A 23,065-nucleotide genomic window follows, 5' to 3' on the forward strand; every position below is an offset into this window, starting at 1 on the left:
CTCCCGGAGCAAGGTTTATGCTCGGAAACCTTCCAAGAGCAGGGTTTCCTCCTCCTGGTCAACCTCCTCCTGGAGCAGGGTTCGAACTCAACCTTGAGTTTCATCCTAATCAATAGGATCACTCTCAATTTCAATACTCATTGATCAGGATTCGAAAAAAGACACAATACAGTAGCAAATATATTAGAATTATTTCCTTCAATTTCTAGATTGATAATGTTTATGCTTTATTAGATTAAAAATTAAATTGGGCTGTCAATCTGTTTCTTTATCCCCTCGTTTCCATTAAAATTAACTAACTCAAAGTAGAATTAAAACATTAATTTAAAGAAGGGGGGGGGGATTTTTCAATGTACATAAGTAATAAATCAGTATGCATAATGTTTATAAATCTTTGTCTTAAGTTAACTGCAATGCTTTGATTTAACGGATTTGGTGTCTACTTAAAAATATATATACAGTATCTATACAGTATCTTCTCCACCACTTCTTTAAACTCACATTTTATACATTCTTTGACAATACGCAAACGTTATTTACCGTCTTGTGTCCATTTAGAATTTAAAAACTCTGTAAATACTGACATCTTATTGTAAGTTAGAAAAATTTAAAAAACTAAAATTTCAGAAAAATGACGCAGGCAATTAATCTTCTAGATCTGGATCCGGATCAGGTTATTTTTGTATCATCATTATTCATACTTTATAAGAACTTTTTAAGCTCTCCAATTGGCCTTTTATATATAAAATTTTTAGGATTACACTTTTTATTCTTTAGTATTAGTCAATACTTTTAGATCTTAAAATACTGGTTCTTAAGGACTGTCAACGCAAAATTTCAAGTGATCGATTCACAACGGTAACCGTTGAACTTTTTTCTGAGCAACGGTGTTAAATGTATCTTTGGTTTTTATTTAAGTTTTGGTTGATTCCCTTTAAAAGTGAATTGCGAACACTAATAAAGAAAATTGACAGTTTTTAGTTTCTGAAAACTAACGATATCTTCTTTATTGTTACTCAGATTAAGGTTCAAAGGGTACTGTTGTGAATCGTGCATGGCGGAACACTAGCAGGAGTGCATACATATTATATTCAATTTCCTGTTTATTTTGGACTAATTCTGTTATGTCTTTTTCTCAATCAATATTTGTTTTTTGTTCTAACGAAAAATATTTGATTACAGTTGCTGAGTGTGAGTGGGGTAGAGGTGGTGGAGGGTGTGGCCAGGAGACTGCAGAGGGAGGTAGACTCGAAGAGGGAGGAGCTCAGAGTTATGGTCGGAGAAAGATACAGGTAGGTGGACCATGAACTTGACTTTGAATGGATCAATGATCAATGATAGGGATATTGATCCTGACCTCAATACTGACCTTGATCATGATATCCTTATATCTATTCTTTTTCAAGACCTCGACATTAAAAACTTTAAGCGACACTCCATCTTACATGCCAGAATTAAATCGGTACTTAACTTTAATCTCAGTAAATAAAGTTAAGATATCCTTGATTTGCGATTTTTAAAATCGACAATTTTTTTATTAGGGTTTTTGAGCAATTTTCTTGTTAAGTTAAAAAAATATCGGTTTTTTTGCATATATAAATTAAGGTTCAAAGGGTGTCGGTTTGTATCGATCATCCCGGTCTTTAAATTGAGTCATTTGAAGTTATGTGTGCAGTCCCTTTAGGCTTTAATGGATAATTTGTTTTAAAGGGACCTGATCGAGGCAGCAGATACAATACAGAATATGAAAACAAGTTCTACATCCATCATAGACAGTGTCAGGCATGGAAAATATTTTCCTTTTTAAACAATTTTTCAAAAAAGATTAATATAAAATTGTAAAAATTATCTTAAAATCATTTTCACAATAAAAATTTGAAAAAATCTAGGGTTACAAACCAAAGGAATATTTTCTATCAGTGAAATGCAAAAATCTACCTTAAACCTTCCGAAGCAGTCTCTGATATACACAGTTCCAAGAAACACGGGTATAAAAACTAATATTGAAAGTCACTGGATCGTTCTGGAATCTTTTTAAAGCTTACCCTACCCACTACCCTGCTACCTATTTAATACCTACTCTAATATTTAAATATTTAGCCGAGATGTTAATTTCCTACCCTACCATTTTAATTTAACTATATATTTATAGTATTTACCCTACTTTTACCTTACTTCTACCTATTTATAATCCGGCCCTACTGGATTAAACCTACACTAGATATTATAAACCTGTTAAGAATCCGGTCCTGCTTGACTTAACCTACTCTAGATATTAAAAAGCTATTTATAATCCGGGCCTACTGGATTAAACCAACACTAGATATTATAAACCTATTAAGAATCCGAGCTCACTGGATTAAACCTCCTCTAGATATAATCAACCTATTTAGAATCCGGACCTACTGGATAAAACCTACTCTATTTATTTTAAACCTATTTAAAATACGGATCTACTCGATTAAACCTACACTAGATGTTATAAACCTATTTAGAATCCGGCCCTACTTGACTTAACCTACTCTAGATATTAAAAAGCTATTTATAATCCGGCCCTACTGGATTAAACCTTCACTAGATATTATAAACCTATTTAGAATCCGGGCCTACTTGACTTAACCTACTCTAGATATTATAAAACTATTTAGAATCCGGGCCTACTTGATTTGCGAAAAAAAAATTGCAAATTTTTTGCAAACAACCTGCCAAAGGAAATTTGCACATTTTTAGTTTTTCTTGATTAAAAATCAGGTTATTTAAAATTTTGCAAAAATTTTTGCATATTTGAAATGGCATGGTCAAGGACTTTTCAAAAATGTATAATTTTTCATTTTTTGGACAAAAATTTTTTTTGCAAATATTTTACTATATAACTGGATTTTGCGATAAAAAATTAAATTTTTGCAAATTTGCAAATTTTTTTGCAGATTCTAAAAGTAGAGCACAAGAGCTTTCTAATGATGTATCATTTGTCATATTTGGACATCAAACTTGGGATTTAGAGGGGGGTCAAATTGACCCCCCCCCAGCATATCCTGGTTTTCAAGTACCCCAGCAGGGATAGGGTTAACCTACTCTAGATATTAAAAAGCTATTTATAATCCGGCCCTACTGGATTAAACCTTCACTAGATATTATAAACCTATTTAGAATCTGGGCCTACTTGACTTAACCTACTCTAGATATTATAAACCTATTTAGAATCCGGGCTTACTGGATTAAACCTACACTAGATATTATAAAGCTATTTATAATCCCGCCCTACTGGATTAAACCTACTCTAGATATTATAAAACTATTTAGAATCCGGCCCTACTTGACTAAACCTGCCGTAGATATTGTAAACCTGTTAAGAATCCGGGCCTACTGGATTAAACCTGCCGTAGATATAATAAACCTATTTAGAATCCGGACCTACTTGACTAAACCTACTCTAGATATTATAAAACTATTAAGAATCCGGGCCTACTTGATTAAACCTACTCTAGATATTATAAACCTATTTAGAATCCGGGCCTACTTGACTAAACCTACACTAGATATTATAAAACTATTTAGAATCCGGGCCTACTTGACTTAACCTACTCTAGATATTATAAATCTATTTATAATTCGGCCCTACTGGATTAAACCTACACTAGATATTATAAACCTATTAAGAATCCGAGCTCACTGGATTAAACCTCCTCTAGATATAATCAACCTATTTAGAATCCGGACCTACTGGATTAAACCCACTCTATTTATTTTAAACCTATTAAGAATCCGGACCTACTGGATTAAACCTACTCTATTTATTTTAAACCTATTTAGAATCTGGACCTACTGGATTAAACCTCCTCTAAATATTATAAACCTATTTAGAATCCGGACCTACTGGATTAAACCTACCGTATCTGTATGTTGCTTCCAGTATAAAACTGTTGATGATAGTTCCGGAGAAAATTTGGGCAGCTGTAGAGACGGGAAATCTGTTACAGGTTCTACAAGATTTTTATATAAAGCTGTAAGCATGTTTTCATGTGTGCGTCCACTTTAGTTTGTACAATTTGTGACCACTTAATTGCGTCCACTTTTGTGAATTGTACAATTGTATTGTGTAACTGTAGAAAGCGAGTTTTATAATTTTCGGAAATATTTTTTAAGAGACAAATTCCTGTTGAAAGGGCCTCATTGTTGACTTCTCCAGTAAAGGTCTCATTGTAACTCAATGTCAATTTTAGATTTTATCAATGAAAGGAACCTGACGTTTTTAGGACTTTGCATAATTTGAAGTTTTTTCTTCAAATATCTTTTTTATCTGTCAACACTGAGTTGTTTCTAAAACATTTTTGTAGTAAGCTTCAGATCACTTTGCGGTCCTTTTGTATTTTCATTTAGTACATTAGATAAACATATCCTAGTGTCATTGAAGTCCAATGTCATTCCAGGGCGCTGAACTTTATCTGTTGGCCCAGCATGTAAACACTGGTCTTCTCATGGATCAGGGAGGAGGGATTACCCCAGATAGGTAAACTGTGGAAGATTGACAGAAGATAATTTTTTCATTTAAAGAGAGTGTTCGCGAACAAAAAAAGGGGTATAAAGGGTGAACCGTGACTAAATTATTATTCTATTTAAAATACTTTAAACTCTATCCGATGTTTCTAAAAGGGAAACTAAAAAAAAAACTATGCTTTTTTATAATTCCCTGCACAAATGACAAATTGTTTTATGTTCAGAATAAAACAATGGTTTCCTGTTGTATCCAGACAGTACGCTACTATTAATAACTTCTATAACAGTATAATTAACAGGTAATACAATCTGTAAATCTCATAAAAAACCATGTTACTCCCCCCCCCCCCCAAATTAATACTTTCTGCAATCTTTACCTTATTCTAATCAAGACCAATGTTTTTTTTCTCATCAGCCAATAGTTCAGAGTTTTAGCCGATATAATAATTACTTCTCAGTTGATTAAATTCAGACTGATTCTGTCAGTGCTGTAAATTTTCTTGAATAATTATTTCCTCCGCCCTGTTTGAAAATAACCTTCCCTTTCAGATGTTGGGTATGTTTTTGCAATTTTTTAACGGTTTTTTTTCTTCTATGAATTAGGGGAAAAATATTTTCCTTTTTAAACAATTTTTCAAAAAAGATTAATATAAAATTGTAAAAATTATCTTATCCTCCCCGCCACCCTTTCTAAATTCTGTCAGTTCAAAAGTTCCGTGAGTTTAAAAGTAACTAACTATTGCAAGATAGCAAATAAAAAATGTTTATTTTTAAGTGCAAAGGATCAGCTGATGAATCTAGATTTAAACAAAGATCAAGCTGTGGATGCTCTAACTGCTCTTCTTCTGCTAAAAGTAAGAAAAATATTAATTATTATGAATAATTGGTGACAACACTGTAGATGTTTTTAAGTTTAAGTGAATTTCTTTTATGGAGTGGGCACGTCCGATTCATAACGGTATGAACGAGAGGCGCAAATTAACCCTATTTAGCCTGACGTCTGGTTTACTGACTGGGTGTCCGGGGGAGAGGGGCCAAATTGACCCCTTCCCCCTCTATTTTCTTATTGTGAAATTCAAATGTGAAAAACATTTTTATAACGTAAATATTTATTCAAGAAAAACTGAAAATGTGCAAATTCCCTGTGAAGGCGTCTGTTCTAAATTTCTTAGTAAAAATTGTGCAATCTGCTTGCTTTTTTGAAGGCTTTCCAAAGAGCTATAAAATGGTGAAATCCAATGCTGGAAGTATGTCTAAATATAGATTCAGTCTGGCATAGGTAAAATAAGGCATTTAGGCAGTATGCCTGAGGACTCGGGCAGTAGGTATAATAGGCCAGCTTTTAGCCGGCTTAGGCAGTAGGTATAATAGCCCAGCTTTTAGTCTTAAGTGGGGGACAAATGTTAGTTAGAAAAGCCAGAAAATGTGAGCTTCCTAGCTCAAATACTTTTAGAGTTTTCGCAAAAACGATACGGGGGGGGGGGGTCAAACTGATGCCCCCCCCCAGGCCGGCCAAATAGGGTTAAGGAAATTAACAGAATTCAACTGTTGTGTTTTTTTTCTGAAAAGCGACGATATCTTCCTCATTGTACCCAAAAATAGGTTTAAAGGGTACCGTTATGAAGTAGAAGTATGAAGTTACAAATGGAGCGCTTCTTTTCTTTACAAGTCAACAGTCCTTTTATAAAAAGTTTGGAAAGTTGGAGAAGGACGTCCACTAAAGTCGGATTTGAAATCACTCAAAACTAAATTTCATCGTACATATTCTTACTAATATTCTTTGTTAAAAATCCTATTTATTTTTTTTGGGGGGGGGAAGGGGGGAGGTTTTTTTAAATTTATTAATATCTTTTAAGATATTAGTTTAACTAAATCTAGGGGGCCAGCTCCAGTGACATCTTTGATGACTTCTTGGAACTAAGAAGAGAATGTTTGAACCAGGCGAAAATACGGGGACGAAGCGAGTCAGCTAGGTAAGATTTAGATTCTTAAGCTGTTTACACTGCCCCGTGGTGGTACTTCATCTTCGGATGACAGGGGGGGGGGGGGTGAGTGTTGGTCAACCGAACGCGGTCTGGGTTCTCCAACCTGGATCTTGTTGGACTGATATACCTAAGACACTGCAGTACCCTTATTCTTCTAGCGTAACTTTGAGGATACCCTCAATCTCCTTGCTAAATAAAAGGTTTTATTGAATTGTTGATTTTGTAATTTCAACTTTTAAAATATTCAATATTTCATTCACACCACCGTAAAAATGATTTAATATTTCCTTCACACTACCTAGTGTATGAATATCAATGATCCATAACATTTTTCATGAGTTTTTTTATTTTGAAGGAGTTCAATTTGCGGATTTCTCCGAGGGATAATCAGTACTGTTGACTGTGTATCAAGTATATTTACTGGAGAAACTCGGCTTAAAGTTGTAGTTAACAAGCTTAGCAGTCCGGACTCAGAACCATCTCTTGCTCTAATAGGTAACATGGAACACCCATTGGCCAACCTTTAGGTAACATGGAACGCACATTGTCCGCCCTTATCCAAGCTTTAAAATCATTTTTTATGGTTTTGATTAAAAAAGAACATTTTTCCTTGTGTTCAATAGTAAATAAAGAATAACCTTGCTACATTGTTGTAAGATAGAAAGCTATCAAAATCTTGGTAAACTAAAATAATATAGGCCATAATGTTTAATTATGAGAAAAAACTTTAAGATGTCCAATGTCCATTGAGTAGATTACAGTTAGTTATAGATGTACCACAATAAACCTTAATTAGATTTTTTAAATACTTATTGTATAAATGTTTAGATAAGACTAGTCTGGGTGCTATAGGAAGATATCTCCCTAGCCCTGTTCTCAACTTTAAACCTCGTCTCTCCAAAATATACTTAGATTTACAACAAAAAGAAATAGGTACCTAATCCTTGATCAACGTTTTTTTTGAACATTTTCTTAATATGTTTAATTTACATTTAAACGAAAACAAGCAGTAATTGCAATACAATAGTATCTCATTAATAAACATTTTATTTGTCTGCGTTTTGGGGTGGATTAAAAGAATAATGAGAGGGGTGCTGGATTTTATTCTTATAAATTTGTATTTTGTTTCCAAATGTTTGAAAATTCAAAAATAGTTAGTTTTAATGAATCTCATATTTTCTGAACATTTCCCCTCATAGTGAATAAGATGTCAAGTTGGTTGGAGGGTGTTGAGGTGGAGGTTAGGGAGGAGGTCTCCAGTCTCCTCAAGGATATCCTCAACCTCCAGGGGGTATCAGGAGTTAGACAGGGAATCTGGTCCCTCCTACAGGAGTATTCACCTTACAAACAGTGGTCTACTGCTACACAGGTATATCCTTTTTATCACTTTATTAAAGGGACATTTTATTTCGAGTAAAAGGTGTTTTCGACGAAATATTTGGTGATCCCCCATTTAGATTCACCCAAAGAGCCTGGTAAAAAAGAAGAGGAGGCACTGGGATTTATACGCAAAACCAGACTTTATAATGGTTCAAATATCAAATAAGAAGCTACAGAATGTCGTCTTTTCCATAATTCAGAAAGATTTTAGGACTGTTGAAGCATATCTCTCACCGAAAACCTTTTTTTTACGTAATTTGTAGAAATACTTTACTTTAATATATCTTTGTGGATAAACTTTATCTTAAAACAGATTGCAATGTTTGGATTGAAAATTTTTGGCCTCTTTTAGGCCCTGCTCACTTTACCGGCTTAAAATTCTGCTTTAAACTAAATGAAAACTGTACTTAAAGATTAATAAATTTAGTTTTAAAAAAATTTGGTATTTTTCATACAAATAAGATGCGTAACAAAATTGCAATTTTAGGTTTATTTTAGTAGAGCATCCTATCCTATAACTGATAAAACAAATTTAGAATTTTATTACCGTGTCGTTCATTTCCGACCATTTTTAGCCATTACAAGCATTAATTTATTTGATAATTAGAGTTTTAATGTTGAATTTTTTAATTAAAAACCAATACTGCAGCCAATGACGTCATGAACGAGTATACACTGTAAACTATTCAGATACATTCCTTATCTCTTATCTTCTACTATTGGACCGGACCAACTTTGGATTTAACGATTTAAACCGTATCTGAGTAACAGTGAGGAAGATGTTTTCCTAGTTTTATTGCAAAAAGACTAAATTCAGTAAATTTTCTTCCTTGTCTACATACATTACATTACTATACATACATTTAATTCACTAGCTAATCAAATAATGTTTTAACTAGTTTCAATGACTTACATTAATTGCAAATTTAATTAAGCTAACAAGTTTTAAACAATATGCTCACTAGTTTTATCTAATTCAAAATATACATTTGAAACAAAATGCTCGCTGGGTAGACCTCTGTCATGCAATTTTAGCCCGGTTACAGGGTACATTTTGTATGACGTTGGTCCAAAAGTAAGGCATGACTCAAACTTGGTCGTGCGGCAAGGAACTTCGCACTTTACAAACAAATGTTGATGGGATGTTTTAAAAATAGGAAGAAGTCCAGACTGAAAAACCAGGACACGGAAAGGACTTGATCCTCCAATCCATTACTGGAGTCCATTGCCATCCCCGCCCCTTGTGATTTGATTTGATTTGATGCTGTGTAAATCTGCAAAGAAATTTTTACAAAGAAATCTTAATTGAAAATGCTTTATTTCAGGTTTATTAACTCTTTTATATTTTTTTAACTTGTAAAGGCGACACGGATTTTTTTCTATACTATTTTAAATATTCAGAACGTGGTTGGGAGTAGTATTGATGTTTGGGAGAACTTGTACAGGGAGACAGTTCTAGTGAGGGTTCAGGTTCTCATCTCGGCTAATATAGACAAGGTTCTAGCCAGGCTACAGGCAGACATAAAAGGTAATAATTAACATTACAATTTGAAAATTTCTCCGACCTTAGTTCTACCAATGTTTAGATGCAAAAATTGCATTCACAGATTTGGATTCCGAATTTTTAACATGTTTTCAATGTTGGCAGAATTGAAACTAAGAACATTTTCAAAGAAATTGAGTCTTTACCCTTTAGCTTTACAACCCAATGTCGTAGACATTAGATAATTCAAACTATGAATTCTGTTAGATCAAATAATCTAAGTTTGAAATATCAAAGTTTTACGCCATCAGGGTTCTAAGATATAGGGATTAGTCCATTAAGTTTATGGTAAAGTCGCAATTTTTTTGACTTGCCCTTTTGTTAGACTCCACCACATGAAAAGACGTAATAACCAAACCCCTCATTATTTTTTTGAAAACATTATTACACAGACTTGAACTTGATAAAACCTGTTCTTATTTTAGAAAAAAGTGCCAACTGTGATACAGAGGTTAACCTCGGTGCCTACATCTGGGGCGAGGCTGGAGGGGATCTGTCCTCCCTGTGGACTAGAGCTGAGGGAGAGGCCAGCCTTACTTTGAAATCTCGAGGATGGAGTAGCGAGGTCAAAGCAGTCTCAGCAACCTTCGACACCGAGCTTGCAATCATTTGGTCGGAAGTTCTAGCATACAATAAAGGTAAAAGATAATTAATCAGCTTAGATTAAAAAAATAAATTATCCCGATCTAAGCTTTTCTTTCGTATAAGTTATTATTACATTATTATTATTAGTATTATTATTATTATCATTCAACCAAGAGTCAACGTATCATGTCCTGTAGTACTTCTGCTTCTAGATGCTTTTTCCTGGATTACAAAATTTTGCACTGTATAGTCACTTTTTCACTGGCATTTTTTTTATACATAATCAAATATTTTTTGGGGGAATACATCTTTCAGTTCTACAATATCAAGAATTTTAACTTTACTGTTATGTTTGATATTTTTTTCAGTTGAGGAGACTGAAAAAGGTCCATTTGATCGATTCAAAGATTCCGGAGCAGTATTAAACCATTTCCGAACCTCGCTTATTTCCGGGCTGAAGGAGCTGGTCGGACACATCAGCAGTACACGCGGGGAACAGGAGAAGAAACAAACAACTTTATTTCTTGCCAGAGTTCTCCAGAGTTTACCTGTTCTTGTAAAAACCTTAACGGTGAGCCTACAGAGTCCCCAGGGTGGGAAAGAAGAGGTTCAAGAGTTTCTGGTTTCTAGTTCAACGGATTTATACGCGAAGTGGTCGACAGATGTCTTAGAAGAATTCAGGTGAAATTTTATAAAATGTAGTATAATGAATCAACTGCCAAACACAGAGTAAATCTTTGTTTAATATAGTATGTATAGTGTATGTACTATGTATACTATACAGAATATTTTTACAAATGAATTAGAAAGAATTAACCTAATCAGTGTCAATTAATAAATGAAATTTGTTCCTTTTCGTTAAGTTTCAAAAGTAATAATCATAATCGGTTTCAATCTGATCTGTTTTAATGATAAACTCGGTTGACAGGAGCGCCGGCCCCAACTTTACTGAACGACGGGTTGTCAATTAATAATAATAATAATAATTTATAATAATTTAACCAAATATTTGACTGGCTCCACATGTGAAAAGTCTCTCCAAACTGAACGACGGGTTGTCAATTAATAATAATAATAATAATTTATAATAATTTAACCAAATATTTGACTGACTCCACATGTGAAAAGTCTCTCCAGGTCCTACAGCTAACTACACCCCCTCCCCTATAGAAATTAAAATTAATATGTTTATTTATGTTTTATATTTATGTTACAAGGGGGATCTTGGCACTACAGCTATTGGTCACTGCGCAAACTATTGTGTAAAATAGAATAATTCTCGTAAAAATGCTGTAAATTATGTACGTGTATGACACCAGTTCTCGTTAGCCAATTTAGTGCCAAATATTTAGTCAAAGAGTAGTGAATTTATGGAACAGTATCCCGGGAGAAGTTGAAAACGCTAGAAATCCTAAAATATTCAAAAAGCATTTACCAACAGTGATATAAATAGTTACCTACTGAATCTATAGACTCTATGCAGATGTTCTCAATATGCCCCTAACTGGGGTCTAAAGATTAAAACACCAAATAAACAAAAAATAAAAGCTCACTGAAGTTAAGCATACTTGTCCAAAGCCAGTAACTAGAAGTATCCCATCCGGACTTACAAATGATTGGGAGCAATGAGTGTGATGTTTCCCGTCTGTAAGCCACCTGAACCTCATTCCGGTATATCGAAAGTATTCCTGCATTCTACTATTCTCAGGCCTAAGAAGCCCTTAGGCAGCTAGAATCTTGTCTACCCTCTTCTCAGTATGAATGAAGCGTGGATGGATGAATGTGCTGCCAGATTACAACCCCTGGCAGATCAATTTAAACCCAAACAACACCAAACTTTCGCAATTGAAAAATTCCGAGATTTGATCGTGACAACCCGATAATGTCCTGGTGACAAAAAAAATGTTTTCAAAAAAATATTATTATTTTATTGTTTCACATTTTTAAACTAAAAATGAGTTATCTAAACTTCTGGCCAAAAAATGTCGTTTTTGGTTGTAATAAACAACTTTAAATATTAACCTTTTGTCTCTTAGGGAGGAGTTAAACTCAGTAAAAGGAGAAGATGTTTTAAATATTCTACCAGCCTGGGATACAGTCAAGATTCAGGTAGGAATTAGTATTTTATGCTATTTGAATACCCGGCTTTGTCTGTAGTTTACACTTACATCCTCAACTAGACGGGCCGTGGTTACAAATTGATTACAACCATTTTTAAATTGCACATTTTTTTATTAATTAAGAGTTGTGGGGAGGAACTGGGGGGGGGGGGGCTAGACTTTGAACTTTGAACTGTTATTTTTCTGATTTACATCCCAAATCTCAAAAAACCAGATGGGTCAGTCTGATGATTTCAAGGATGATTTCAAGGATGTAGGAGGATTTGAATATATAAGCCTTAGTACTTTTCCAGAAGAAATTCTGCCAGAATACATTTTTCGAAGTGCACTGTTTATACAAAAATAGTTCGTTGACATAAATATAAGAAAAGTAAAATGTTGTATAGGAGAGTGGTGAGAGTGGAGACGTGAATAGTATTATCCGTGTTCCAGGAACTCCTTCCTTACACCTTACATCAATCCTATTCAACCTTGCTCTTAAAATACACAGAGCTCATCCATCAGCCATTCCCGCATCCGTTCTGCTCCAGGTGTCCAGATCAGTACTGGAGATTCTAGTCTCCTATGTGGAGTGTCTACTGGAGAATAAACTAGCTCAAAACCTGGCTCTTCAGCTCTCTTTCAACCTGAGGTTTGCGGAGACTATGCTTCTCTCCAGGGAGTATAAGGTAAGATTTTAAACAATACAACTAACCCATTCATTGTTAAAGGGACTGAAGCGTAAATTAAAGTGACCCACAATGCAAAGATAACATTGGCCGATTTACCACGGTAACCATGAAAGCTTTGCCTGAAAAAGTATGAATTATATGTCAATTTTTTTTCATTAAACGGTTTATTTTCATTTGCAGTTTCTATGAGAATGTGATTCACGCATTTCTTGCCTATAAGAAGTTATCACAATTGAACACTTTTCCGAGTCAGAAATACCACAGTATCTCCAACCTTTTTGATCAGATTAAGGTTTAAAGGATTCCATTGTAAATCAAGACTATGACATAAAGGAATATGAAAATAGTGGCTATGCCATCAGTTAATGTGTGGAATGTTTTTATTTTCGTAAGGATGATACAGGGTGTCCCAATAAACATGGGAATTCAGTGAGGAATTCAATATAGTTTTTTAAATAATTCTTTTAATAATAAATGATTTAGTATAGTGATACCTACTGAGAAAGCTGTAATCTCTAAAAGTTTCGTCTGCTATGTTCAGATTTTGTTTATGTTTTGACTGCATACGGTTGTACTTAGTAAAACAAGAAAATTGCATTATACAAACAGAGTAAACTTGTCCGTTTTCACTGCACATCTTTACAGTCTTTTACCCTTTTCATAAAATAAATTAGGTATTACAATGCTAATTCATAACAAATACTATATCCAATTCGTCACTGAATTCCCATGTTTTTTGAGACACCCAGTAGAAAAGGGTTGGACAGCTTTTTTAAAATTATTCAGAAAGATTTTTTATTTGAATTGGATAATGGGATGTTAGTAAGTGAAGTCAAATGTTTCAAATAAACCAACTCAAACTCTAAAAAGAAAAAACCGATGATTAAACAAATTCTAAATATTTCCAGGAGGAGTTAAGTCCACGCTTGTCTGAACTCATTGAAAAAATCGAGTTCAATATCGATCCATTTGATTTGTCAGGAAATCCAAGTTTTAAAGACTAATTACATTATATGATTGTCAAAATCCTTCTCAGTCTCTCATTATGGAATTTTGAAAGTTTTGTAGAAGTTTTTCTTACTTTTATACCAACCATTGTTCATTCCTTAACTTAATCTTATCACAAATATTTTTTATTCATCATTATTTTTTATTTTGTTACATAAACCTGGATATTTTAGTTTTCTCCAGTGAAATAGAATCTCGAGTGCGGCGTTGTTGTGCGCGTGAACTAACCGGTTTATCTCCGTTAGTTCCACAGGACCGCATACCGATTATATCCTCATATAAATCCACTGGGTCGTCTTCACAGGTTAGTTTTACAAGTCCACTGGGTCGTCTTCACAGGTTAGTTTTACAAATCCACTGGGTCGTCTTCACAGGTTAGACAAGTCCACTTGGTCGTCTTCACAGGTTAGTTTTACAAGTCCACTTGGTAGTCTTCACAGGTTAGTTTTACAAGTCCACTGGGTCGTCTTCACAGATTAGTTTTACAAGTCCACTTGGTCTTCTTCACAGGTTAGTTTTACAAGTCCACTGGGTCGTCTTCACAGGTTAGTTTTACAAGTCCACTTGGTCGTCTTCACAGGTTAGTTTAAAAAGTCCACTGGGTTGTCTTCACAGATTAGTTTTACTACATATCTACTGGGTCGTCTTCGCAGGTTAATCCTACTGTATACCTACTAGCTCGCTTTCACAGGTTAGTCCTAGTACAAATCCATTGGGTCGCCTTCACAGGTTAGTCCTACTATATACCTACTTGGTCGCCTTCACAGATTAGTCCTAGTACAAAACCACTGGGTCGCCTTTACAGATTAGTTCTATTACAAATACACTGGGTCGCCTTCAAAGATTAGTCCTAGTACAAATCCACTGGGTCGCCTTCACAGGTTAGTCCTAGTACAAATCCACTGGGTCGTCCTCACAGGTTAGTCCTAGTACAAATCCATTGGGTCGTCTTCACAGGTTAGTCCTAGTACAAATCCACTGGGTCGTCTTCACATGGTAGTCGTAGTACAAATCCACTGGGTCGTCTTCACAGGTTAGTTTTACAAGTCCACTGGGTCGTCTTCACAGGTTAGTTTTACAAGTCCACTTGGTAGTCTTCACAGGTTAGTTTTACAAATCCACTTGGTCGTCTTCACAGGTTAGTTTTACAAGTCCACTTGGTAGTCTTCACAGGTTAGTTTTACAAGTCCACTGGGTCGTCTTCACAGGTTAGTTTTACAAGTCCACTTGTAGTCTTCACAGGTTAGTTTTTCAAATCCATTGGGTCGTCTTCACAGGTTAGTCCTACAATATACCTACTGGGTCGTCTTCACAGGTTAGTTTTACAAGTCCACTTGGTAGGCTTCACAGGTTAGTTTTGCAAGTCCACTGGGTCGTCTTCACAGGTTAGTTTTACAAGTCCACTTGGTCTTCTTCACAGGTTAGTTTAACAAGTCCACTTGGTCGTCTTCACAGCTTAGTTTTACAAGTCCACTGGGTCGTCTTCACAGGTTAGTTTTACAAGTCCATTGGGTCGTCTTCACAGGTTAGTTTTTCAAATCCACTGGGTCGTCTTTACAGGTTAGTCCTACAATATACCTACTGGGTCGTCTTCATAGGTTAGTCCTAGTACAAATCCACTGGGTCGTCTTCACAGGTTAGTCCTAGTACAAATCCAAGGAATTTTCTTTACAGGTTAGTTCTAATACAAATCCAAGGAATCTTCTTCACAGATTAGTTTTACTGCAAATTCATATTGATTCATATAAATATGTTGTATTAGTTCGGTAAACACCGAAGTTGCACTAAAACAGTTTATACAAAAACTTGGCATTATTATTTATGTATGTTTAAAATTGTCTGACACCAAGAAAAATCAGAGATGATTTGTCAGATTCTCTCATGCTTGTTGTGAGAATTTAGGTGTCTCGATTTTTCTTAATATTTTTTTTCTCTCGATTTTATTCAGATCGGAAAGAATTTTCGTTTTTATGCGATATGTAACAAAAAATACCTTAGTTTTTCATTTACCTTATTCGTTTGTATTTCAGGACGTATCCAATATAATGAACGTGAACCCTGCTCCGGGAGGAAGGTTTCATCTACTCCCTCTCTCCGCTCTAACCAAACACCAGGAGCTTCCTCGAACAGGCCGATCTGACCGGCCGACCAACTCTCTTGATGTAAAAAAGCCGACGGCAGCTCGCAAACGTGACCGGTCACCGGTAGCTGCAACTGCCGCTAGCTTTTTTGGATCAATGAGTTCTTCATGGTTCGGAGCCGCTAGTTGACATCTTTCAGTATATTCCTAAACCGCCATCTTTAAAATTCAGAATTTTTAACTTATTTAATATGTATATTGTTTACTTCTTTTCAAAACTACAATAAAGGAGTTTTGAACTATTATTTTGCTAGGTCTCCAGCGTGATTTTCACTGTGATAAACTTTATAAAATTAGATATTTATTTTATTACCTGCCATAGTTTACGAAGATTATAATATTTAGTCAACGCAATAATTGTTTTAAGGTGTTTTCAAATTCAAAAGAGTTATTTTACCTAAACACAATCCAACTAATCTATTTTAAAATTTGCATTGGTTTTTCTTCTCTTTACTCTTATTCCCTGTGTTTCAGACAAGATGACCATCGCAGCTATTGATACTCTCTCCAGATACGCGTCTCCGGTCAACCCAGGTAAACCCAATTGTCCTAGTGTCCAAACAAAATGGTTTTTGAGTTTGTTGGAATCATGTGTCTGGAGCTTTCTTTTTAGTTTCAAAACTACCGTCCCCTTCTCTTCTCTGCCTTTTTCTACCTTCCTCTACCTTCCCTGCCGTCCCAACCCTTCCTTACCCTATCCCTTACCTACCTTTCCTTCACTAACTTTCACTTTCCTAACTTTCCCCTTCCCTACCTTTCTCTTTCTCTTCCAGCCTTCCCTTTCCATACCTTTTCTCATCCTGTTGCTCCTTCCCTACCCTTTACTTCTTCCCATTTCCCTTCTCAATTTCTTTCCCCCCGTTCCTTTGGTTTTTCTACACCCCTGAATATACTTGACAGAAAAATTAGATCGACAAAAATAAGAACAGATAAAACGGTGATTTATCCAATAGTATTCTCATCCTCCCAGGGTGGGAAAGAAGAGGTTCAAGAGTTTCTGGTTTCTAGTTCAACGGATTTATACGCGAAGTGGTCGACAGATGTCTTAGAAGAATTCAGGAGGGTGGATAAAGTAAGACTCCCTGATCTGATTTGATTTGCTACTATATTGTTCAATAATTAATACCCTGTTATTGTTCTAGGAGTGTTTCCCCATCTGTGCCTTGTTCTCCTGGGTATTGGCCTTTTCTTTACAGCTTGGTTCTTCGTTTATGAGGTAACAATTTAATATTGGTTTTTAAATATAAATAGCAAATTAGTATCGTTTTGGCTTTCACAGGATTCGAAAAGTATTTTCCTTTGCAATCATAGAAGATATAAGAGGAATAAGTTAATAACGAACGCTCTTCTTTTTATAAACATTTTTTTTATTTGGTTGTATATGGTTTTAAATTGTCAGAAATTGTTTGAATACAAACTTTGCTAAGTGAAATAGCAATCTTTATTAAATTGTAAAATGGTATAATTTTTGTGGAGGTCCTTGAAAAAAATAGAAATAAGTTCACATATCTTGGTACCTTTATATTGCACTGCTTGTATAAGTTGTGTTTATTTAGAAATCGAATTAGATGCTTTTTGATTTTTTTTGTAATAAACTTAACACAATTTTCTTTCATGCGTTGTCCTATTATCACATTGGGTATCTTTTTCATGATCAATACTTATTTATTTATTTATTTATTTATATATTTTCCTGCATATTTTATATTTTCTTAATTTCATCTAAAAGATTTTTACTTTTGTTTAAAGGTGACCTCTACGAAGTTTACCCGTGAGTTGAAGAAGGAGTTGATGATCTCCACCGTAGCGTCCATCTTCATGGGGTTCGGGACCCTGTTCCTCCTCCTCTGGGTCGGGATCTTTATCTGATCCATCAGGCTCAACATCAATCTTGCATTTTATATTTGTCTCAATCTTTGTTTTCAATCCAACCCTGTTTGCAAGGATTGGTGATGTGATTCTTGAGTTTTAAAGTTTTGTTTTTAGTTTTGTCGTTTTTCAGAGATTTGAAATGGGAGATTTGAGCGGGAACCCGTTTTCTCAGCTGTTTCCGACAGCTGAGCTGGCAGTTGAGTACAGAAATATGATCCAGGACACAAGGACCTCTCGCCAGGAAACAAGCACATCTTACCAGGACACTTCTATTGAATCCAGGAATATATTAGATACGCCACCAGGTACAAAAGAATTCTATTTTATTTCATCCATCTATAATCTATATATACTGACTTCCATAAACATTGTTAAAAAATGTTTAAGTGCCAAATATTCGGTCTTATGAGGAAAACAATATATGTATACATACATGTTTAAAAATTGTTTAAGAAGAGCAATCTCTAAAAGTTATGCTAAGACACAAACAATTTTCAAGTTTCAAATCGTCCCAAATAATTATAACAAATGTTTAGAGAAGATGGATATTGATCCAGGAGCTACCCCTGAAGCTACTCCTGGTGCCCCTGGACAGGTTCAGGAGATAAACTCTAGTATTGAGGAGATCTTTCTCTTCACCCTGAACAAATACAGTGTTATTGGAGGACCGTTCTCTCAGCTCGTGTTCCTCAGTGGTCTAGCAGATGTTGTAGGTCATATTTATATTTTGCCAGATTTGCTGTTTCTAATGTTTAAAAATTCAAAAAAAAGAAAAAGAGAGATTTTGGTAGCGAGTGGGGGGGGGGGGTAGGCTTGTGGGATTTTATTTATTCTCAGTAATTCATTCTTATTTTAACGTTCACAGACGACAGAGTTCTGTTTTCTTTCTTCAAGGTTTTAAAAACGTAATTTCAAATGGACTTCTAAATAGAATCTTCGAATCACCAAAACCTGTGAATGATCTCTGAGATTTCTATGTTGTGATTATTTTCTTTTGTGGTTTTTCTTTTAAAGTGACCTGAGGATATTGGAAACTGTTACAATTAAATACTTTTCAAACTAGAATAACAACGATATCTTCCACATTATTCATTAGATAAAGGTTTAAAGGGAACCACTTCAAATCGGGCATGCTCCGCTTAAAATGGAGGGCATCTTAAAACTAAGTTTTGAATTTTTAAATAAATCTTGATTATTATTTTAGGTGTTCATAATAAATCCTGGATAGATATGGGAACTCTAGAGCAAGCTTTATTCGAAAGGAATAAAATACATTCCATCTATTGCATATCAATGGGCTCAGCATTCAGAAAATGAATTTCAATATTTGGGCTATTTGGACCTGTAACTGAAAGTATTTTGATTTGTAAGGTTAATGTTAGAGAATCCAGCTGAACACGTGGTTTCGTCAAATTCTTCTAAACAATCTTTTTCCTCTCATCTTACAGAGAAAAGGTTAGTTACCATCAGCTACTGAAAGGGAGAGATTAATTGAAAAATGAAAAGGGAATTATGGATTAACTATGTTTCGCGAACGTTCGCTCTAATCTTGACATGTTATAATTTCGATGAAAAATATGCTATATTATCTGTGTACTCTAGGTAAATATATATATTCTGTGTACTCTAGGTTGATATATTATCTGTGTACTCTAGGTTAATATATTATCTGTGTACTTTAGGTTAATATATTATCTGTGTACTCTAGGTGAATATATTATCTGTGTACTCTAGGTTAATATATTTTCTGTGTACTCTAGGTTAATATATTACTTGTTTACTCTAGCTAGGTTGATATATTATCTGTGTACTCTAGCTAGGTTGACATATTATCTGTGTACTATAGGTTAATATATTACCTGTGTACTCTAGGTTAATATATTATCTGTGTACTCTAGATTGATATATTATCTGTGTACTATAGGTTAATATATTACCTGTGTACTCTAGATTGATATATTATCTGTGTACTCTAGGTTAATATATTATCTGTGTACTCTAGATTGATATATTATCTGTGTACTATAGGTTAATATATTACCTGTGTACTCTAGGCTGATATATTATCTGTGTACTCTAGATTGATATAGTCGCTGTACTCTAGGTTAATATATTATCTGGTTGAATGCTATGAACGATGTACTACTCTACGAAGAAGAGAATCTAAAACTACTATAGAGCTGGGCTCCAGTATCTCCAGCATGCAGGAGCTGATCATCAGGAACCTGGTGACAGCGTTCAGGGAACCTGATCTATACTTCGGGCAGGACCTTGAGAACCAGCTCATCGAGATAATCTGCTCCAGCTACGAGGTTCAGGATACACTACAGAATATCATTAATATGTTTGCAATTAAAATGAAGGTAGGCACATTTTAATTTTACGATGGTTATATTTTTACCAATCAAAATGAAAATACAGAAAAATTATATTTTTTCAAAACTATTTTTTTCTTTACTAAAATATAGATTTATCAGTACTTTGAATATCAATTTCTCAAAGGAACTTAAAAATGTGATTTTAAGTGACCCTCCATTGATTGAGTGGCATGTACGATACACAACGGTACCCTCAAAAGCTTAGTCTGATCAATTATGAATTAGATAGATCCATCTTTTTGTTTTTGAATAAAAAAAACATTTTTTGTTTCACTACTGCAAAGTGACTAGGGATTTTTTTCTTCAGAAACTATGGAGAAATTATCATAATGTAACACTTTTCAATCTAGAAAAATGACGTTATCTTTTGCATTATTATTCAGATTAGGGTTTCAAGAGAACTGTTGGGAATCGGAAATCTTTAAGAAGAGAGTCAAAGAGAAATATTAAAACAGTCCCTGTACTTGAAATATTAAAACAGTCCCTGTACTTGAAATATTAAAACAGTACCTGTACTTGAAATATTAAAACAGTCCCTGTACTTGAAATATTAAAACACCAATGTGACTGAGCCAAACAGGATGCACAACAAATACTAATTAGGGGGTTCGTTAGCATTGTTCTCAAATAAGGTGTTTAATTTTTTCAAGTTAGAAACCCTGGTTCAAAATAATCAACGCGTGAGTAGCGTGATGGTGTTCTGTTCACTGCACAACTCTGCGTTTCATGTTCAATGGATGATTTAAAATCATAATTTAAGTCTATACAACCGTCTTCCTATTGCACAGACCCTTGGGTCTTATTGTAAAAATATATTGACAAGTGTTCACTCCAGTATTTTTTTATTCTTATTATTTTATAATGCAATAGGAGTAGGAGCATACTGATAAACTAGAGAAGATAGTATCCAGTATACTCAACCATGTCAAACAGAAGATTGAGAATACTTCAATGATAATATTCTCCACACATACTATTGTTCCTCTTCTATACTTTATCAAGGTAATGGATCCAGAGCTGGGAACTGGTTTATTGAGTTCAGCTCATTCTCTTTTTACAGGGAGGTTAGCCGATTCCTCAGTGGTCAAATTTAGGATTTTATTTGAGAGAGTTTGGTTAATCTCCATGTAAAGAGAGAACGAATTAAACTTATTCCTCTCATTTAAAAGTTTCAAGCTTGGTTTATTTAAATGGAACTAAACTCATTTTCTTCTTGCAAGGATCTCTCAATGGTCAAATTTCATATTTTATATGTTAGAGATGTTTTAATCTCAACTGGAAGAATTGATGAGTTTAACAATTTTGAGAAGATTTAAAAAAAAAAATTACAAAAAATCCGGGGGAAAAGCTGTAGTATAGAAACAAGGGACGTAAACCTCACATTCTGTATAATGAAGTGAAATTTAATCTCTGTGTTACCTGAGATGAAAACTTTAGAATGGTGGATATCGGGATTAATGCTTAATCCACTCTTTTTCTTAATCTCGAGATTAAATATTGCTTGTTCTCGTCTCATTTTTAATCTCCAGATTAATTATCCGATCAGGATTAAGGATATCCCATTCTAAAGTTTTCAGCTCTGATTTGATTTGAATGGGAAATTGATCTTAAAATGTTAAGGATCCTGTTCTAGCAAAGATGTTTATCCTACATAGTTTCCCTAAGCAGTTGTCCAGTGGTAGAGCATACGAGGAAACCTTGTTAGGTCGGATATTTGGCAAATCATGTCTTCCAGCCTCAGATATAGGTACAATCATGTCTTCCAGTCTCAGATATAGGTACAATCATGTCTTCCAGCCTCAGATATAGGTACAATCCCTTGGAAATATAGATTAAATTACCAACAGGGGGGTATATTCTTTTTTAGAGTTAGTTCACCCCGCTGGTACAATTAGGTTGATTTCTCATCCATGTTCGGTCAAATTCAAATTCCTCGCCCACCCCTCTGATAACGAAGATGATGGGGAATGGGGATATCTTAGCAATCCACTCAGTCCGGTACAAAGGATTATTGTGAGGAATGATTACCTTTGAGCATTTGTATTACATTTTCATTCTACTGTGACGTATTCGGACAGCTTTAGAACTTCTCTTATTGTAAACAAACAACATTAGTTAATGGTTGATTAGGTCTAGTCTTTTTTTTTTGTTGAAAATAAAAACTATTTCCTTGACTGTTTACTGTTTTACTTCGTTACAGTAAATTTTAAATAACAACAAGTCAATATTTATTATTTTATGTTTTTGAAATGAACATCACATAAAAACGATTAGTAATAGTAACTGTGCAGTGTGCAGTTTTTGTTCTTGATCTGTAAAAGGATATTGTATTTATAACATAGAAAATGTTCTTATTTAATTCTTATGAAATCCACTGGTAAAAATTACACCTTTGGGTTTTCGTTCATCAAAATTTATTTTTTAAGTTATTTTATAAGAAAAATATTTGCTATATACACATTTTTATAGTATTCTTCATAAGTTTTCAAATGATACAATCTTTATATAGTATCTGTTTTGTCCCGTAAGACCTAATGTTAAACGATGCACGAAGAGGACACGCAGGGACATCCTATAGTTTTGTACCGGGTTCGTAGTCAGAATATTTATCGATGCAAATTCGTTTACTGAAATGGTGAAATAATACAGAGGCTGACATATTCAAATACAGCATCAGGCACTGAAATCCTACATAGGAAAGAGAGGTCGTTCACACTGTACATACCAATCAAATCAAATCAAATCATATCAAATATTTATTGCACGAAGATTAAAATTAATACAATATAAATATCACATAGAAAGTATAATCCTCGTGAGGGAAAATTAATCTGGGGGGCCAGGTTTTCATAATTTTCCTTATAGCCTAGTGACAGGGGGGGGACA

General features: G+C 34.4%; 3 protein-coding genes across 4 annotated transcripts in view; all 3 read left to right on the top strand.

Annotated features, from left to right (window-relative positions):
* The first annotated feature begins 586 nt into the window (after window positions 1-586).
* On the top strand, window positions 587-16,172 carry LOC111697566 (conserved oligomeric Golgi complex subunit 1). Of its 2 annotated transcripts, XM_023467611.1 has the most exons (20): window positions 587-673; window positions 1,183-1,292; window positions 1,711-1,782; window positions 1,921-1,988; window positions 3,865-3,980; window positions 4,431-4,510; window positions 4,722-4,796; window positions 5,273-5,351; window positions 6,376-6,470; window positions 6,838-6,977; window positions 7,311-7,415; window positions 7,682-7,851; window positions 9,264-9,390; window positions 9,831-10,043; window positions 10,359-10,671; window positions 12,027-12,099; window positions 12,497-12,778; window positions 13,690-13,762; window positions 13,963-14,093; window positions 15,820-16,172. In XM_023467611.1, exons 1-20 carry the CDS (start codon window positions 632-634, stop codon window positions 16,057-16,059), a joined length of 2,604 nt encoding a protein of 867 aa, XP_023323379.1. In that variant the 5' UTR covers window positions 587-631; the 3' UTR covers window positions 16,060-16,172. The 2 variants fall into 2 exon arrangements, with proteins under 2 accessions (XP_023323379.1, XP_023323388.1); XM_023467620.1 differs by lacking the exons at window positions 13,690-13,762; window positions 15,820-16,172 and having other exon boundaries at window positions 13,963-14,079.
* A 186-nt stretch (window positions 16,173-16,358) lies between these two features.
* LOC111697587 (transmembrane protein 258) lies at window positions 16,359-17,932 on the top strand. The gene is made up of 3 exons (XM_023467642.1): window positions 16,359-16,463; window positions 17,072-17,145; window positions 17,679-17,932. The coding sequence occupies exons 1-3, from the start codon at window positions 16,409-16,411 to the stop codon at window positions 17,796-17,798; spliced, it is 249 nt and encodes an 82-aa protein (XP_023323410.1). The 5' UTR covers window positions 16,359-16,408; the 3' UTR covers window positions 17,799-17,932.
* LOC111697430 (ubiquitin conjugation factor E4 A) overlaps window positions 17,927-23,065 on the top strand; it is a 16,925-nt gene continuing 11,786 nt past the window's right edge. Inside the window, exons 1-8 of the mRNA XM_023467456.1 lie at window positions 17,927-18,106; window positions 18,338-18,514; window positions 19,006-19,063; window positions 19,173-19,256; window positions 19,906-20,164; window positions 21,056-21,181; window positions 21,800-21,957; window positions 22,075-22,177. Coding sequence (XP_023323224.1) covers window positions 17,941-18,106; window positions 18,338-18,514; window positions 19,006-19,063; window positions 19,173-19,256; window positions 19,906-20,164; window positions 21,056-21,181; window positions 21,800-21,957; window positions 22,075-22,177 — 1,131 coding nt within the window. The 5' untranslated portion in view covers window positions 17,927-17,940. The remainder of the gene's footprint in view (window positions 18,107-18,337; window positions 18,515-19,005; window positions 19,064-19,172; window positions 19,257-19,905; window positions 20,165-21,055; window positions 21,182-21,799; window positions 21,958-22,074; window positions 22,178-23,065) is intronic.

This window comes from Eurytemora carolleeae, unplaced genomic scaffold (genome assembly GCF_000591075.1).
Source record: "Eurytemora carolleeae unplaced genomic scaffold, Eaff_2.0 scaffold104, whole genome shotgun sequence".
Lineage (NCBI taxonomy): Eukaryota > Metazoa > Arthropoda > Copepoda > Calanoida > Temoridae > Eurytemora > Eurytemora carolleeae.